The sequence below is a fragment of the Hibiscus syriacus genome, unplaced genomic scaffold (genome assembly GCF_006381635.1).
Source record: "Hibiscus syriacus cultivar Baekdansim isolate YM2019G1 unplaced genomic scaffold, ASM638163v2 tig00110108_pilon, whole genome shotgun sequence".
NCBI lineage: Eukaryota > Viridiplantae > Streptophyta > Magnoliopsida > Malvales > Malvaceae > Hibiscus > Hibiscus syriacus.
This window is the reverse complement of record NW_024062592.1, coordinates 16,601-35,094: the sequence shown is the minus strand read 5'-3', so window position 1 is coordinate 35,094 and position 18,494 is coordinate 16,601. Positions and strand designations below refer to the sequence as shown.

The following is an 18,494-nucleotide window of genomic DNA, read 5'->3' as shown; positions in this document are numbered from 1 at the left end:
TTATAAATTTATATTTTTCTAATAATTTAAAAATTTATTCTAACGTAAAATCTCGTGTGCCACCGTATCTCCCACACTTTCCCTCTTATTTTACTCCAAAGGTGACTTGTTTTCTTTTATATATATACTCCATAATTAGGGATGAACTTAAAGGGGTGCGATTGTGTCTCTATACAATTTTAGATTTCCTTATATTTTAGGTGTCTTTTTATATATTTTATTAATTATTTAATTTCATACTTTTAGAATTTTTCAGTCTTCAAAATTTTTAATATAACTTGAGATAAATTTCTCAATCCGTCTCTGTCCATAATCTTAACCCTAAAAATCAAGTAAATAAGAAAAAAATACGTGGTTTTCTGACAAAGGCCTATCTTTTCCACTCACATATTTGCAGTTGACATGTTTAGAGAGCAACGTATTAAACTCCCACTTCCAAAAACGAAACAGAGGATTTTATCACAATAACACAGAGCTATGGCATCCCTGAACCTCGTTCATGGGCGCCAATCTCTCGTTCATTTTCCGGACTCCACCATGTTATTTCCAAGACCACCTTCCCATCCCCTCTCTAATTACAGTTTCGCCACTTCATCTGGTAAAAGAAGTTTCCTTCCTTTTCTTGTCCTTTCTCAGTGTTCTTCAGTATACAAATATGTTTATAGATGAAGTACACTCTTTGAACTATATTTTACTTATTTAGACAAGACCCAAGTGATTAAAATAGTTCATTGTTGCCTTCTCTTCCTTAATTTGTAATTCATCTTTTGCATTCTTGTTTTCTTTATGGTTCATGATAAGAAAACAAAATACCAAGTTTGATTTTTTTATTTTTAATTCAAATTGTTAAAATTTTAGCTGTAGTTTTAGTTATTAGATTTAGATGCAAACTATTGTTTTTTGAATGGTGGAATTGTTTTCTATTTAATTCAACTTATCTTTAAGTATTTTAGCTCACAAGGTGTTTGTTCTTGGGTCCTTAATTTCGCTTTGGAAGCAGGGGGATAACACTTTCAAGATGGGGAAAGATTGGTTCAATCTATGCATTCCCAGATTTTTTTCTTCTTCCGAAATTTTAGTATTTTGAGCTTTTTCGATCCTATGAATTTTTTGTTTGAATGCTCTTTGATTCTGTTTTATCATGTTTCAATTGATTTTGGGTAATCATTGTCTCTTCTTCCTCTAAATAAATACAACTGGAGTCATTATATTTTAGTACTTATGTACTTTTTTGCAATTTTATTTGTTTGGTATCTTGAAATCTACATTTGCATATTTAATTTTAATCTTCCACTGATTTTCTTTTTCCCTGGTGAGGCAGAATATCTTTAGGGTTATGCATTAATTCCTAGATATTTTGTGTTTGAGCAAATGCAGGCTTTCATACAGGAACCTTGGAACTTTTCTCTCCTGCCATTTTTGTGTGTAGAAGTAGTTATACAAGAGGAGCTCGGAGCAACCGATCGAGAATTAGATCAGGTTGCTTTAGTTAATTATTTATTCTTTTAATCATGCTTTCGTTTTCTTTATCAGTGGATATCGTCGTTACCATGTGAATTTTCAGCATCGGTACAGCGCGTAACTGAGGAATTGACGGAGGAAGAATCAAAGGATTCTCTTATAAGTGGAGATTCTATTCGTCAGCGGTTTCTTGATTTTTATGCTTCTCATGGTCACAAAATTATTCCTAGTGCTTCTCTTGTGCCAGATGACCCAACAGTTCTACTGACAATTGCAGGAATGCTTCCGTTCAAGCCAATATTCCTTGGGAAGGTAATGGATGAAATCCTTAATGAATACATTGTGGAGATTTGTTAAAATTTGTCGTCAAACAGAATAAAACTTTAAATTGAAATTATTTTGATTGCTTGACCTTGATGTGACGAAAGTAGCTCTTTATATTTAGATTCCCAGACAAGTACCTTGTGCTACTACTTCACAAAGGTGTATACGCACAAACGACGTGGAGAATGTCGGCAGAACAACAAGACATCATACATTTTTTGAAATGCTAGGAAATTTCTCCTTCGGAGATTACTTTAAGAAGGAAGCTATCCAATGGTCATGGGAGCTTTCCACCAAGGAGTAAGCATGGATTTAGTATTGCCTTTTGGATGCCAAATATCGATCTATTCATTGTTTTTTCTCAAGGATGGTGGTTCCTTATCACACATTCAGTTTCTTCCATATGAAGATGAAAGTTGTTTGTGCTTACAGATTTGGGTTGTCACCTGGAAGATTATGGATAAGTGTGTACGAGGATGATGATGAAGCTTTTGAAATATGGCACAACGAGGTAATCCAGGATGCACTTAGGCACTTGTTATTCTTTTATGAATGTTCCCCTTGTACATGTATCAATGCGCCTCTTCCATCGTGCCTAGTGTTCTAGAAGCTACAACTTTAATTTTGGATGGATTGGAAAATGACATTTTTCATGTTATGTTAAATGATTTTGATGCTATATTTTTCATCAGGTGGGTGTTCCTGTTGAACGTATAAAAAGAATGGGTGAAGACGACAACTTTTGGATGAGTGGTGCTACTGGTCCCTGTGGTCCATGCTCTGAGATATATTATGATTTTCATCCTGAGAGGGGAACTGCTGATGTGGTTGGTACTTACTTCAGACAATTCTTTTTATTTCTTTCATTGTGGTTATTAAGGTTCTGTCTGGCCATTGGTCAGGTTACTCGTATGTTTCTGGTTCCAGTTCTTTTCTTTCCCTTAACCTGGGTGAATAATATGCAGGATCTAGGGGATGATACTAGATTTATAGAGTTCTACAATCTTGTATTCATGGAATACAATAAAAAGGATGATGGAACACTCGAGCCCTTAAAGCAAAAGAACATAGATACTGGTCTTGGCTTGGAGCGTTTGGCTCGTATTCTGCAAAAGGTATTTATGATCTCTTTTTTTTTTCTGCTTCTCATGTCAAACTAAAATCATATTTCACCGAAGTTACACCTCATTAGCATCACTTGTAAGGTTATATGCTTCGAAAATTAAAATAAACCTTTTTCCTTTTTTTGGCAGGTTCCAAACAACTATGAGGCTGACTTGATCTATCCAATTATAGAGAAGGCATCAGAAATGGCTAATATCTCATATCTCTTGGCAGATGAGCAAACAAAGTTGAAATTAAAGGTAAAGGTTTGCTTGTAACAACCTTTGTTAGATTTACGATATTGTTGCAAAAAAAAAAAAGTTTCTTTATTTCATAATTATATCTCATTTTTCAAAATTTTCTGCTGCTTTTAGATTGTTGGAGATCATCTACGGGCTATAGTATATCTTATATCGGATGGTGTTTTGTCATCAAATATTGGTAGAGGTTACGTGGTTCGACGGCTTATCAGAAGGGTTGTTCGAGCTGGCAGGTCCCTCGGAATAAAGGGGGTTGAAGGAGCATTTTTACCTATAATTGCTGAAAAAGTAATAGAATTAAGCACCCATATTGATTCAGATGTCAAGATTAAAGCGACCCGTATTCTTGAGGAGCTGAAGAAGGAAGAGCTTAATTTTGTGCAAACTCTAGAGAGAGGAGAAACTTTACTCGAAAAGATGTTAGTGGATGCATTATCAAATGCCAAGAAAAGTGGGACTGTGCCTTGCTTATCTGGAAAAGATGCATTTCTTTTGTATGACACTTTCGGATTTCCGGTGGAGTTAACCACAGAAATCGCTGAAGAACAAGGCGTTACTGTAGATATGAATGGTTTTGATATAGAGATGGAAAACCAAAGGCGCTTATCTCGGGCTGCACATAATGTTGTTAAACTTACAGTCGAAGATGGTGCTAATCTTACGGATACTATAAACGAAACTGAATTTGTAGGATATGACAACCTTTCCACTCAAGCAGTAGTAGAAAGCCTCATGGTGAATGGGTGTCCAGTGATACAGGTTTCTGAAGGAAATGATGTAGAGGTTTTGTTGAACAGAACACCATTTTATGCTGAATCCGGTGGTCAAATCGGAGACCATGGCGTTCTATTTGTTTCCGGAAGTGAAAAGCAACAAACAGCTGTCGTGGAGATTAAGGATGTCCAAAAATCCCTAGGTGACATAGTTGTTCATAAGGGGACTATCAAAAAGGGAATTCTGGAAGTTGGCAGAGAAGTGCAAGCTGCTGTGGATGCAAAACTGAGGCAGCGGGCGAAGGTACCAGCTTTAATTGTGGCCTGGGCCTTTCTTTTTTTTAAAAAAAAAAATATAGGGAATTAAACAACTTTCCCTATGACTGTGACTCTCAATGACACAAGGACAATTGACCATATCATCTAAATAAACTATCATAAAGTTTTTTTTCTTTTTTTCTTTCTTCATTCAGGTCCATCATACTGCTACTCATTTGCTACAATCAGCGCTTAAGAAATTAATCAGCCCGGAAATATCACAAGCTGGTTCCTTAGTGGCTTTTGATCGTCTCAGGTTTGATTTCAACTATGGCCATGCCCTTACTGACACTCAGCTTGAAGAGATTGAGCGATTGATCAATGATTGGATTGAGGCTTCGACATTTCTTAAAACAAAAGTGATGCCTCTTAAGGATGCAAAAGAAGCTGGTGCCATTGCAATGTTCGGGGAAAAATATGGCGAGCAGGTATGTGTTCATTCTTCATAATACCAATGCAGTTTATGCATGCTTCGTTTAGCACGTCTTTGAATCATTTTCAATTCATCCTTTGACAAGATTGCACGTCACTATACCCTAGCCATTGCTTTAGTACCAGCTAATCGAAATAGTTCTTCCTAATTTTATAATACATGTAGGTAAGAGTTGTGGAAGTACCTGGTGTATCCATGGAGCTTTGTGGTGGGACCCACGTCAGCAATACGTCTGAAATACGTGTCTTCAAAATAATATCCGAGCAAGGGATTGCATCTGGGGTCAGGCGCATAGAAGCTGTTGCTGGTGAAGCGTTTATCGAATATATCAATATCAGGGAATCACAAATAAAGAACCTATGCTCGATGCTCAAGGTGAGTTGTGGTTATAACTTGAAACCTTCTCCCAACATGCTCCATTGTGAAAGATTAATGCCCATCCGGAAACACGATATCTATTTTATCCTTGAAACATTTTCCTGTCACCACCATTAGAGATTTTGATGTTATTTAGCATTGTTTTTGCAGGTGAAAGCTGAAGAAGTGAACACCAGAGTAGAAAAACTCTTAGAGGAGTTACGAACGTCCAGAAATGAAGTTGTTGATCTGCGTACACAAGCAGCAGTATTTAAAGCATTAACGATTGCAAACAAAGCATTTGAAGTAGGAACTTCACAAAAGATCAGGTAAATTGTACTATTTCAGAAGTAGAAAATGTGCAACTCTGGTAATAATGTTGAGAAGTGTTGAAACCTGAGGGGTAAAGTGTTGTTACTATTTATTCGTGACTTTTTCTTTCGAACATTCCATTCCAGAGTGCTCGTTGAGTCCTTGGATGATGTGGATGCTGATTCACTAAAAGTTGCGGCCGAGCATTTAATCGGTACACTGCAAGATCCTGCAGCTGTTATCTTGGGCTCTTGTCCAGATGAAGGGAAAGTTAGTTTAGTTGCTGCTTTCACTCCTGCAGTGGTTGATCTGGGTATACAGGCAGGAAAGTTAATAGGCCCCATAGCTAAACTGTGCGGCGGAGGAGGCGGTGGCAAGCCAAATTTTGCTCAAGCGGGTGGGAGGAAACCCGAGAATCTGCCGAGCGCCCTTGAAAAGGCGCGGGAAGATATCATCTCGATTTTATCTGAAAAAGCAAGCTGAAGTACTTCTAACTTTTATGAGCAATAAGTAGGAAGGAAGATTGTACAGGTAAATTGACATTCATTTTAAAGATGAATAGTGTAGATACTTGATTTTATCTATGTAATAATATATCATAAATGCAGCAGAAGTGGAAAATATGACAGCAATCCATTTTAGTGTCCATAAACTTATTTAGGGCAAAATCTCGTTGATAGTGCGTTGAATTTTTTTTTTCACGAAATAGTGGGATCGCCAGATTAATTGCTCAAGTGGTGTCCTCTACAGTACCGGGGGTAGGTCGCCATGCATGCCCTGCGACCTACCAGCCAACGACCTCCATGCCCATGCACGCCCATGCACGCCCATCTCGCCAAAGGAGCACGCCCATGCACGCCCATCCATGCCCTGCTGCATGCTCGCCTGCTCGCGACCTTGCCGGGACTCCATGGCGACCTACACATGCACGATCTCCCCATTCTTCCCATGCATGAACCGATCCTTGGTCGCCCCGAGTGTCCCATGCATGAATCGTTCCTTGGTCATCCTTGGTCGCCTCGAGTGCCCCATGCATGAACCGAGCCCCCGAGTGCATGGCACGATCTCCCCATGCATGAATCCTTGGTCGCCCCGAGTACATGGCGACCTCCTTGGTCGCCGGGCGTGCATGGCGACCTAGGAGGTCGCTGGGAGTGCATGGCGACCTAGGAGGTCGCTGGGAGTGCATGGCGACCTATGGTTGGGTTGTGCATGGCAAGCCACGTCGTAGGTCGCCCGGAAGGCATGGCGACCTACGGCCACACTGTTGATTTCGCCCTATTTCAGCAAATAATGTTGGGATAACGTTATTTCGTGAATTATTTATTTTGAGTGCATTATATCGTGAGTTTAGCCCTTATTTAGTGTATGATTTTCTAACTACTGTTCTTAAACTATATGTATGTTGGGAACCAGGGACAATTGTTGCTTCATTGTGACCTTAAAAGATACAAGCATCAAGTTTCGAGCAGCTGGAAATGGGGTGTCCACGACAGAATTCGTTGACCCAAGCTTCATTAATTTGATCTTTTCAAAACAATTGCATCAATCCCACGGTCAGAAAGCAAAGCTTTTCCTATTGAAATGGTTTAAGTGCGTTAGAGATCCCCATACCCTTTTAAAATTTGAAGCTAAAGCCCTATACTTCAGTTTTTAGACATTGAGCATTTTCACCCAAAAAAAAAAAAAGCCATTGAGCCCTCTGTAGTCTTTTTTATTTGAAAGTATTGGTTCACCAGTCTAATTTTTCTGTTAATGGCGTTGGCAATAATATAAAGCGATAAAATAAAATTTTTAATCCTCAATGTTTATTGTCTTTATCAATTTAGCCCTTAATCTTTAAAAGTGCATAAAAATTCTTAAAATATTTATTCAAATCCTAATTTAGTGTGGACTGAACAAATAGCTCAATCTCTAAAGAGCTCTTGTCGCCATTAAGAAATGAAAACACATTTTTTTGGAAGTGTTAAAATGTAAGGACCAAATTGACAAAAACCATAAACATGAAAGCTAAAAAGTTATTTAGTTTTATTTTATAATTACCGCGTAAGTACCATTAACAGAAAAATTGGACCGAGGGACCAATATCTTTAAATAAAAAAAGGTACAACAACTCAATGTCTCCAAATTAAAGGATTGGAACTAAATTTTGAAATTTTAAAAAAATACAGGGAGCTCCTACATATTTAAACCTATTTAAAACTACACAAGTCTTCAGGTTCTTACTTATTCAGCTAGAGGCACGGCTCTTTCCTTACCCAGCAGCACGTTTTCAAATCCCATGGTTTTCTGGAAATGCTTAACTATTGTTCATACTAACCTTCATGTATAAATAATCTCTCTTTGCTGCTCATATCTCATTCACATTTCGCAACTCAACAAAGAAGAAATGACTCACTGGTTTCTGTTCCTTCTCTTTTCTTCTGCTGCTGCTTGTGATCTATGCGTGCACCAATCCAAGGCTTCTTTCGTCACTTCAGTCTCTGCACTTACATGTAATAAGCTTCCAAGTTCCATCTTCATCATAGTTTTGCAAAAGGTTTAATGGGTAACATTTGTTTTCTGGGTTTGACATTTGCAGCCGGAGCTTGTGGATACGGTTCCTTCGCAATAAGCCTCAGCGGTGGAAACCTTGCAGCTGGTGTTTCTTCCCTTTACAAAGGAGGGGCTGGTTGTGGTGCTTGCTTTCAGGTAATTTGTATTACTACTTTTTGAAAACATTTCTTATTGTTTATTGATTGTTGACAACATTGCTTTTGCAGATAAGATGTAAGGATCCAAAACTCTGCAGCAGTGAAGGGGCTAAGGTGACACTAATCTATCACAATTACGATAACCGAACTGACTTTGTTCTTGGTTTCTTTGCTTTACTAGACATGGCTAACGACGGCATGGCCTGAGACATTTACAAACAAGGGATCGTGGACGTTTATTATAAAAGGAAACCTTGTGTATATGAAAACCAGAACTTGTCTATTAGGGTTGAAGAATCAAGCCAAAGACCATATTACCTGCAAATTAAATTGCTTTATCAAGGAGGTCAGACTAAGATTGTAGCCATTGATGTAACTGAGGTTAGCCTAAAACCATATGCTTATTTGCTTATATAACTCTTGTTTCATAGTCTTTAATTTGTTTTTGTTATGTTAATTATGATTTGCAGGTTGGGTCACTGGAACTCCATGACCATGAGTAGGAAATATGGGGCAGTTTGGGGCACAAACAGAGTCCCAAATGGTGCATTGCAGTTCAGATTTGTGGTAACATCTGGGTATGATGGGAAGTGGATTTGGGCAAAGAGTGTGCTCCCAGCTGACTGGAAACCTAGAGTTGTTTATGATTCTGGAGTTCAAATCACTGACATTGCACTAGAAAGTTGCTATCCTTGTGATTATGATGGGACTTGGTGATGAGAAGATGAACAAAGTTTGAATAATAGTTTGGGAAATGAAATATTCATGTTTGTATACATAGTTTGAATAATAATTTGGGTGAAAAAAAGACAACTACCCTGGTATGGTTTGAAAAACATCAGGATCTGTTAAGTTTTAAATAAAAAAATAATTATATTGTTGTTGTTTAACGTGTATTATCCAATAAATTGATTCAACAAGTTGAAGGAATTATTAGAGTCAATTCTGTTCCGTTCATCCAACACTGATTACTCTCTATTATACTATAAACAAGGTAAAGTGGTCATCTTTCTTATTATTTATGTTGATCACAATGAATTCAAAGAAAGAAGTGACTTTAATCTTTTTCACAAACTATATAATCAATACTAAGCATTATCTATTGGATCTTTTCCCTTATGCCTCCGGATGCTATGAGTTTGCTCAAGAACAGAAGCAACAAATCTTCTCGATAAAGAGCAAAACTTTAACCAGTAGGAAGAATATTAGAACAATGACATTTACAGTTTACTTTTGTAACAAATTAACTTATTGTTTACTGATATTTTGTCTTCTTCTACAATGTGCAAATCAACTGTGAGTATAACAGCTACATGAAAGAATTTGTAAATGATTTTTCGAAACGAAAGATTATGCACATTCCATTTTTACATTCTACTGCTCTAGTTTACACTTGCCCTACAGGTCTTCACTGGGTCTGTTAGAACAATTAAAAACAACTAAGGGATCTTCACCGTCTAGGCAGTGAAGGTCTCGGAGTACTGAAAACAGTACATGCGATGGCCGTTAAGGCTGTTTGATCTAATAAAGATTGATATTTTTCGTTGAAATCATCAGACAACCGTGATGAACATGGGGTTGGACTGACAAGGGTTCGTTGAAGAGGAAACAGATAATAAGCAATAGTGATGGAGGAACAACCATAGATCGAGTTTTCGTTGAAGAGGAAGGTATGATCCACTATCATCTCAGCAGATGCACATATCCCTTTTACCATTGAGTCCACTCAATTAGTTTAAAGGAATTCTTCAGAATGGTCTCAAAAGGGACACCCCCGCTGTGTGGCCCGGGTCATTGAAATAATAATAAGAAAAAATGTCAATCCCTGCTTGAATCAACATGCAATGGGAAGCCCCAGCAGGCTCATTAATGGCTATAACGGTCCAGTATCTTCATCATATTCCCTTTCCCCATGTTTTATTTACTTTAATTTTCTTTCATCCAATAATTTATGCTCAACTTTGCTGATGAATATGCTTAACAAGGTAGTTTGCGTGGACAATCAATTGATAAACAGATGTATTAAATTATCGCTTAAATGAATGAAACTCACATGATACGGTGGCGACTGATGAGGACAGATTTCAGAGATTCTGTCAAAGGAGATGTATTCTCGCCTATCAAAAGGTTGACTCACGAGGTATCCTTGGGCAAGGAGTAAGAGTTCTCATGTAAGGGGTCTCAGTTATTCGTCTGACGACAAAATAAAACACATTTGATTATTTGAAATCAGTTTTCTGATTATATATTGATTTAAGTACTAATCATGTCATCCCATTCATGGTTTTCGATGATCTTACTATTAGGCAGCTATCTGATTTTGTTTTGTCACCAAAATCCTCCAAAAGGAACCCCAAAGATGCCAGCAACTTTCCCTTTATTTTTGTTTGTCACTCTAGGTTGGTACTTGGCCAGTTTCATTGCCGAGAGATGAAGCAAAAACCCTAGAAGCTTTCGGCAATGGCAGCACTTGTTGTTATTCCAAACCCCATATCCATTGCTATAAAAAATTGAGGGACATGATTGCTTGACTGTGACCCGAAAGGAGATAAATAAAGTATCAAGTTTCAGGCAGCTGGATAAAGCATAAGTTGTGTCCACATTAGACTCCATTGACCCAAGTTATATAGTGCCAGAGGCACACGTTCTCTTAATATATTGGATGGTTAAAAGTCGGCAGATAGTGGATCCAATTCATTATTTCTATAGTCGGATTCAAGGCTTTGAAAAACAGGGAACAAAAAGGGCACGTACAAGTTTGGGGCACTGAGCTGAGAACAATTGATCAACTTGATCCCATTAAATGAAAAGACTCTTAAAAGTGACAAATTTCAATCTTTTTTCGGTCTTTAAGTTCTTATTACAGCTACAGGGACAGCTGTTTAGACATAGGAAAAGAGTCGGTGACAAAAATCCATTTACTTTTGTCCATTTTTTTTGGTCCCTCCGCGTTTAACCAAAATGCCCGTCTCTTTCTTATGTAAACCTTAGCAAACAATATTCGAAGTATATATATATATATATATATAAACCAATCCATGGTTTTCCGGAAATGCTGAACTGTAATCCACATTGATCTTCACCTATAAATAAACTGCCAAACCCCATCTTTCTTAGACCAAACCAAAAATGACTCATTCGCTTTGGTTATTTTCCCTTCTCCTTTCTTCTGCTACTGCTTGTGATCGATGCGTGCACCAATCTAAGGCTGCTTATTTCTCCTCAGACTCTCCACTTTCATGTAATTATGATAACCCTGACTCGTTTCCTCACTTGAAAGATAAAATCAAAACTGGCAGAGACCCAGATCTTAATTTTGTGGGTAACATTTTTTTCTGGTTGATTATTTGCAGCTGGAGCTTGTGGATATGGCTCCTTGGCATCAAGTCTTGGCGGAGGAAGCCTTGCAGCTGGTGTTTCTTCCCTTTACAAACAAGGAGCTGGCTGTGGTGCTTGCTTTCAGGTTTGTATTACTACTTTTGACTTCTTTAACATTTCTTATTGTTTCTAGGAGATTTGAGTTTTGATTTTGTAACATGTTTTTCTTTTTGCAGATAAGATGTAAGGATCCAAAACTGTGTAGCAGTAGAGGGACTAAGGTGACACTAACTGATCTCAATCGCAATAACCAAACTGACTTTGTTCTTAGCAGCAGAGCTTTCATGGCCATGGCTAACCAGGGCATGGCCCGAGACGTTTTGAAACTCGGGATTGTGAACGTGGAATATAAAAGGCGAGCTTCATTCAAACTTTAAATAATTGGAAAATTCCAAAAAATGAATTTATTTTTATGTTTTGATGTTCTTTATAAAACTTACCCTATGATGATTTTGTTCCAACCACCACATAAAAAAGTCAAGCCCTGCATGGACCCAGTTAACATATTGTAAGACACCCTACAGGCTCATTAATGGCTACAACGGTCCAATATCTTTCATTAAATTCCTTTTTCTGTGACCCAATACACAATGTTCAATTTTGATTTACTGATGAATATGTGAAAACAGGATACCTTGTGAATACAAAAACCAGAACCTGGCCGTTAGAGTTGAAGAATCAAGCCAAAAGCCTCATTACTTGGCAATTAAATTGTTGTACCAAGGTGGTCAAACAGAGGTTGTTGCCATTGATGTAGCTCAGGTCAGCCCTATTTCTAATCTAAACTCAAGTCTGTTTTCATCACTGATACCGAATCTCCGTCGAAACAAGCTGATTTCATTATCATTTCAGGTCGGATCTTCGAACTGGAGTTTCATGAGTAGGAACTATGGGGCAGTTTGGGATACAAGCAGAGTCCCAGATGGTGCATTGCAATTCAGATTTGTGGTAACATCTGGGTATGATGGGAAGTGGATTTGGGCAAAGAGTGTGCTTCCAGCTGACTGGAAAACTGGAGTTGTTTATGATTCTGGAGTTCAAATCACTGACATTGCACAAGAAGGTTGCTCTCCTTGTGATGATGGGAGCTGGAAATGAGATGATCAGCTTGGATATATGAATGCAAATAATATAATAAAACTATATATATCATGTAATTATTTATAAATATTCTTTTAGAGAAAAAGGAATAAAAATTGTGATCTTTATGAAAAGAAATGAAAAATAAAAATAAAAATGGATATGCATATTAGAGTGATGACAATGATCAATAGATCTTTTCAAGCCTATGGACTTGACTACTCAAACCAAGATGAGCCATTACAAGGGCAACATAAGTGAGCAGCTCGCCGCCGTGCCTCAACTGCTGCGCATGCTCCGTCCAACTGCAACGACTAGCTAGCACTATAAACCATCATCTCCATCCATACATCACGTATCATCTTCCATTTCTCTTCATCATCCCACTTTTCAATTATCAAGCTCTGTAATTGCTTGGCAAACTTGACAACATCCCATGAGAAAATTAGAGTTAGGGTTCAAATGTTGGGCCTATTGGGTTGCTATCTTGATTGGGTCAGGCCTACTTCAAATGGGTCAATTCTAATTGAGCTGCCATGTATTGATTTCATTTGATCTTGCATTAGGCTCCTTGTTTTGTAAACTTTGGGCTGTTGTTGGGCCTTTGCTTTAAGTCACTTGTAATGATTTTCTGTCTTATAACTTTTGATCTGCAAAATAAAACAAATATTAATATTCTTTTGATTAATTACCAGCATTATGCTAACATGTGTTTAATTATTTAATAACTATGCAATCATAATATACTTAAATGAAATTTATATACGTATATATTCCTTAAGTCAAAAATGATATAATCAAAATTAAACTTTTAATGGGTAATTGAAGCATACATGCATATATTTAGTTATATAATAGTAATAACTCATATGACCATAATAAAGAACCATAATTATACAATAATAAGTAATAATAATAAATTAATGATAAAGTTCAACTCGGACAAAATTGAATGTTTACACTGTCGATGTTTCGAGAGATCATCTTGATAAACAATCGAGGTTATGATGTGTGTGCAATACGAAGATTTGACGGCTGTAATCCGTGGATTCCATCTTCCAATGTTCAAGTGGAAGAACTTTCTCTCGGATCGCATTATTGCCTGTTTCCCCCAACATTTTCTCCAGACACTCGAATCCAAACCGTTCTTTTTTGAACTCGGAACGCTTCTCCTTTAGGCGAAAGTAGATGAATTCCTTATCCTAGATGTCCACTCTGTATGCCAAAACTTGTGCAACAGGTACCCTGTGTCAAGACTGGAGAGAATTTGCTTGCCTTGGCCGTCACGCAAAAATCTAAAAGATCGTGCCGTGCCATTCTTCCTATTCCCACCTTCGATTTTATCCGGCGTAACCTGTTTCGAACAATACCAAGGTAAAGTTTATGCAGTTTGTCTCCACGATTGGCGTACCTCAGCATTGTCCAGTTTGATCGTACGTCCATATAAAATGAATAGCTCTCCATTAAACCAAGTTCCCTTTCGCTCCAAAAGTTTGTGGCAATCTCTCAGAATACCTACCTCAAGACTGTTTCCCTTGCCTCTACGTAAAGCAGAGAGACAGCAACTGAAAATTAAAATATAAATATGAAACGAGGTTAAGGTACACTATAAGTCTTTGTATCATATAAAAAGTTTATTTTAATCTTCTGCCATTAAATTGGACATTTTAATTCTTATACATTTGAAAAAATTGAATATTTTCATGAAAAAAATATTATAGTTATATTAATGGTTGTCCCTTTTTTCCCATATGTATGGGGTAAGGGGGAGGTAAGATAGTAGGCTGCCCCCAACACCAGGTTGAGAGCAGCTTCCGTAGGAGACCTCCAAATTATGAAATGCCCTCCGTGGGACTTGATCCCACGACCTCAAGGTTTAGAACCTTGTGCTCTACCAAATTATAGTTATATTAGTTTGTTTAAATACTTTGGTTTAAACACCGTTTATGTCAATTTCGAAATTTAACAAATTGACCCCTTTTTTTGAAAAATAATTTAGCAATATGCATTTTTTTGACAATTTCTAAATCTAATCATGATCCTACCTAGAGGGACTCTAGGGGAAGGAGAGTGCTCCTAGTGGGTCGTAAATTAGTAAGAATAATATGTGATAGTATTGACCTTTTATGTTAGTAAATGACAAGTGTCCAACTATAATCGGATAGTTTTTAATGAAACAAAAATTCAAAAATTAAAATATTGTTTCATAATTTTGAAGGGTTTAGTGAAATTTTAAATATTTTTATGATTTTTATGTTATCTTTTTTAATTAAACCCTTATCCTCGCTTTAAATATAAAAAACTAATTAAAATTATTGTTTATTTTACTTTTTATTAAAGTTTATATGATTTTTTTTAAATACTTATGAAATATAAAAATAAAATAAACTAATTAAATTATAGTTTATATTATTGTTGCAAACAAGACAATGGAACTTCAAGTTATAGTAGAGATTTCAAACAGATTTGCAAATCTGTTCGGGTATACGAATACTTCAAGTTTGAAGTGTATTTTTTTCGATGTCGAAATTAATCCATTTTTATGTTTTAGTTTGTAATTATATTATTATTATAAGCGAAAACAATAAAATTTGAAGTCAGAATAAGAATTAATTTTTGCATTTAAAATTTATTTTATTTTATGTTGAAACACACAAAGGGCAGAAAATGTTTTAAAATGTGGTCATGAATATTGCTGGCAAGTCCCGTAGGCAAAGAAAAGAACTTCACTGATGAACCCTAATGGTGAAAAGTTTCTTTATTATATTCTTGGAGGAAGAAGAGAAAAAGATGTTTCCAATTTAAAAATATTTGTGCTGTGGAAAACGAAGCTATAAAGAATGACGTCTTATTGCTTTAGAACTTGATTTTTCACCAAATAAAAAGAATTATTATTTTTTATTATGTAAAAAAGAATGAGAGGGGAATCGAGCAAAGCAGTAGGAAAATGGCATTTGAAGAAGAGTAATTAGTACATATATTACTAGTAAATTAATACATCAAGGCATTAGGCACTAATTAAAGTTAAGCATATAACATTTTTCAATTCATTGTTCTAGTGTACAAGAGGTTCGGACTCTTGAATAATATTCGTGTTGTCAAGTTTGTTCCCTGGTTTGATGTTACTCTGGGACTCTTTCTTCTTCCCACAGTGTTCGTTTGTTGATTGGCTCCCTTAAGTTTGTTCTGTGCTATATTCCGCATGGCAGATGAATTATTGGATGAATGAATGGCACAATATACTCGGGGTCGTTTGCTTACACCGGTCTCTGATGTCTCAAACTGGATTTCCTACGTGCATATTTTAAAAAAATTATATGAGCAAACACATTTGACTGGATGTTCAAATTGTTTACTTTTATTCTTTCATATTCTCTAAGTCATGGTTGGACTTGGAGGTGAACACTCCCTTTTATTTTTCTAAAGTCACCTATTTCTCTCTCCTCTAGATTATATTTAGAATTTGTTAAAAAAGTTATTTTATATAATTTAAAGGACATATATATCTAGATGTATGGAAAACAAATATCCAACACACAATAGGCAAGATGACCAATTCCAAGAAAGCTAAAATTACAAAGGTTGAAAAGGACTCAGAAGACCAAGCGAGTCATCAAATGTTCAAAGATGAAATATATGACGCAGAAAGTTTACTTGGAAAAGAGGCGTTGTTTACTAGCAAACCCATGGAATTTCCAAGCAAAACGAAAGAGAAAAGGAGGCTCAAGCAAAGACCAGAAATCAATGATGGATCCATTTTCACTGATGACTTTGTTGTGCTGATAGCGCGTGGGCTCCACCATTAAAGAAAACAACACCTCGCAGCCTCGGTTCCCGCGTCTGTTGCAGGTGTTTCCCATGACTTTTCTTTCTCCCAACACAAATTTGTTTTGTGTAAAATTCTGTAAAAGGACCCCATACCATACGGTTTTGAGAGATTTTACCCTGCTGCCAACTCTTTCTCGTTAATTCTATCAACGATTTGATCTGTGTTATTTTATATTTTAAAAAACATGTGATAATTTGATTATCGTTATCGCCATATGGTATAACTGTACAAAATGTGGCATATGTCACATTATTTAATGGAATTGTTGGGAAAATTTGACTTTAGATTTGAAAATAGACATTTTAAAAGGTATACGGTTTAGAAAAGATCAAATTATAGTAAATGAACAAAACCCTAAAAAAGACAAAGTTCAGGGACCTTTTATAAATTTGACTCATAGTTTGTTGATGACTTGGTAGATGCTTGCTGTTTATCCCTCACAGAAACATGTATAAATAAGCAAATGTTCATCGACCAAGCACTGTACATTCAGAAAACATTTCTCAGAAGTTCCATCTTATATTCTCCTATTATATATATATAGGATCAGTATAAGCAATTAACAACAATGAGCAGCGAGTCCAGTATGGACGATAACGCCTCAAAGATTGAACTTCCAGGCTTCCGGTTCCATCCGACAGAGGAAGAACTCCTCCAATTTTACCTCAAAAACATGATTTACGATACCAAATTTCAGTATTATTGTTAGGTATGACTCATAAATATACCAGTAAATAGGACAGGAGATGGAGCGGAGTGAGCGAAGCGAATGCAGCGAACATCAACTGTCCTTACAAAGAAAGTCTCGTTGTGGGGTTACGAATTATGTGGGTTGAGGGTGCGGGGCGCAGCCCGCGGTACGGTACAGGGTTGATTTTGTAATTATGTACCAGGGTTTTCTATTATAAATAGAGATGTAACCTAGACCTAAAATATCATTAAAAAAAAACTTCTAGCGCCGCCTAGGCACCGAGGACGTAAGAACATTACCGAACCTCGTAAAATTCTCGTGTTCTTTCGTTTTCTTTACCCGTTTTCGTCAACAATTATGTAATCGGATTCCTCAACATCTATGGCCATGATCCCTGGGATTTGCCTGGTATGTGTAAACATACATAAATACATACATGATACATATATATATATATATAGGCAAATAACAACAATGCTGTTTTCTTTATAGGGTTGTCGAAGATAGGAGAGAGGGAATGGTATTTCTTTGTTCCGAGAGATAGGAAGCATGGTAGTGGTGGGAGGCCTAATAGGACTACGGAAAAAGGGTTCTGGAAAGCCACAGGCTCCGACCGGAAAATCGTGAGTTTATCGGAACCGAAGAGCATTATCGGCCTGAAAAAAGACTCTTGTGTTCTAAAGGTAGAGCTCCACGAGGAAGGAGGACTGATTGGGTGATGAACGAGTATCGTCCCTGATGGTTGCTCCTTGCCCAAGGTATACTATACACCTTTCTCATTTTCAACCCTGAGGGACTCAATTTCATACATTCAAAGAGTACAGGGACTGGAGGCATAAGTACACTATAAAACTCATTAGTAACTAAAAGACTTGACTTTTGACTCCAACACTTTCATTAATTATTTCATACCAAACTTTCTTAATAAAAGCATATGGATATAGTTAATGTGAACACATTAGTATTGTGCAGGATGTAGTATTGTGCAAGGTGTACAGGAAGGCAACTTCATTGAAAGTTCTTGAGCAAAGGGCAGCAGAGGAGGAAGAGTTACTGTTAATGAAGAACACCAACACCAACACATCTCCATCATCATCATCCATGGAAACAATTTCTTTTTGCAGCCCAAAAGAGGCTTTGGTGCCATCAATCTCTGCACCCGGAATGTTATTCAAGAAAGAAATCGAAGAAGAAGCAATGAAAGAAGAGAATATCAGAAAAGACTATCTTCTTCATCTCTGCAACTTCCATTAGGCAGTGAGAAATTACCAGAGCTTCAAATGCCCAAAATGCTAAGTGACTGGACACAGGATCAGTTCTGGGCTCAGTTGAACTGTCCTTGGTTCCAGAATCTCACAACTTATGCCAACATCTTGAATTTCTAGTGCCTAAATTAATCACTTTGTAAAATTCTTTAAGCCTTGATGTTGTGTATATACGGCTTTAAGCATCTGGTATTGGTATGTATCTCCCTAGACCCTACTGTTTAGTTAGTTCTAGCCTAAGACTAAGAGACGAGGACCCATGTTTTACAGCTTTCA

The 18,494-nt window shown here is 36.9% G+C and overlaps 2 protein-coding genes and 2 pseudogenes across 2 annotated transcripts; all 4 read left to right on the top strand.

The window, feature by feature from the left end:
* Positions 1–404: 404 nt before the first annotated feature.
* On the top strand, positions 405–5,866 carry LOC120214771 (alanine--tRNA ligase, chloroplastic/mitochondrial-like). Its single transcript, XM_039212583.1, has 13 exons — positions 405–598; positions 1,378–1,479; positions 1,565–1,773; positions 1,907–2,085; positions 2,218–2,296; positions 2,478–2,612; positions 2,751–2,900; positions 3,039–3,149; positions 3,264–4,166; positions 4,336–4,608; positions 4,779–4,988; positions 5,142–5,299; positions 5,429–5,866. The coding sequence occupies exons 1-13, from the start codon at positions 478–480 to the stop codon at positions 5,763–5,765; spliced, it is 2,967 nt and encodes a 988-aa protein (XP_039068514.1). The 5' UTR covers positions 405–477; the 3' UTR covers positions 5,766–5,866.
* A 1,778-nt stretch (positions 5,867–7,644) lies between these two features.
* Positions 7,645–18,159, top strand: LOC120214776 (annotated as a pseudogene).
* LOC120214774 (expansin-like A2) lies at positions 11,067–12,457 on the top strand. Its single transcript, XM_039212584.1, has 5 exons — positions 11,067–11,216; positions 11,329–11,438; positions 11,530–11,708; positions 11,983–12,115; positions 12,206–12,457. Exons 1-5 carry the CDS (start codon positions 11,105–11,107, stop codon positions 12,449–12,451), a joined length of 780 nt encoding a protein of 259 aa, XP_039068515.1. The 5' UTR covers positions 11,067–11,104; the 3' UTR covers positions 12,452–12,457.
* On the top strand, positions 16,821–18,348 carry LOC120214775 (annotated as a pseudogene).
* Positions 18,349–18,494: the final 146 nt, after the last annotated feature.

What these genes read in the sequence shown, in the direction of transcription:
- LOC120214771 (XM_039212583.1), top strand. Translation starts at nt 478, where the DNA reads ATGGCATCCCTGAACCTCGTTCATGGGCGCCAATCTCTCGTTCATTTT. An exon ending in CAGTTTCGCCACTTCATCTG is followed by an intron (nt 599 to 1,377) that starts GTAAAAGAAGTT and finishes GAGCAAATGCAG; the next exon opens with GCTTTCATACAGGAACCTTG. An exon ending in AGAGGGGAACTGCTGATGTG is followed by an intron (nt 2,613 to 2,750) that starts GTTGGTACTTAC and finishes AATAATATGCAG; the next exon opens with GATCTAGGGGATGATACTAG.
- LOC120214774 (XM_039212584.1), top strand. Translation starts at nt 11,105, where the DNA reads ATGACTCATTCGCTTTGGTTATTTTCCCTTCTCCTTTCTTCTGCTACT. An exon ending in CTCAGACTCTCCACTTTCAT is followed by an intron (nt 11,217 to 11,328) that starts GTAATTATGATA and finishes GATTATTTGCAG; the next exon opens with CTGGAGCTTGTGGATATGGC. An exon ending in GTGAACGTGGAATATAAAAG is followed by an intron (nt 11,709 to 11,982) that starts GCGAGCTTCATT and finishes ATGTGAAAACAG; the next exon opens with GATACCTTGTGAATACAAAA.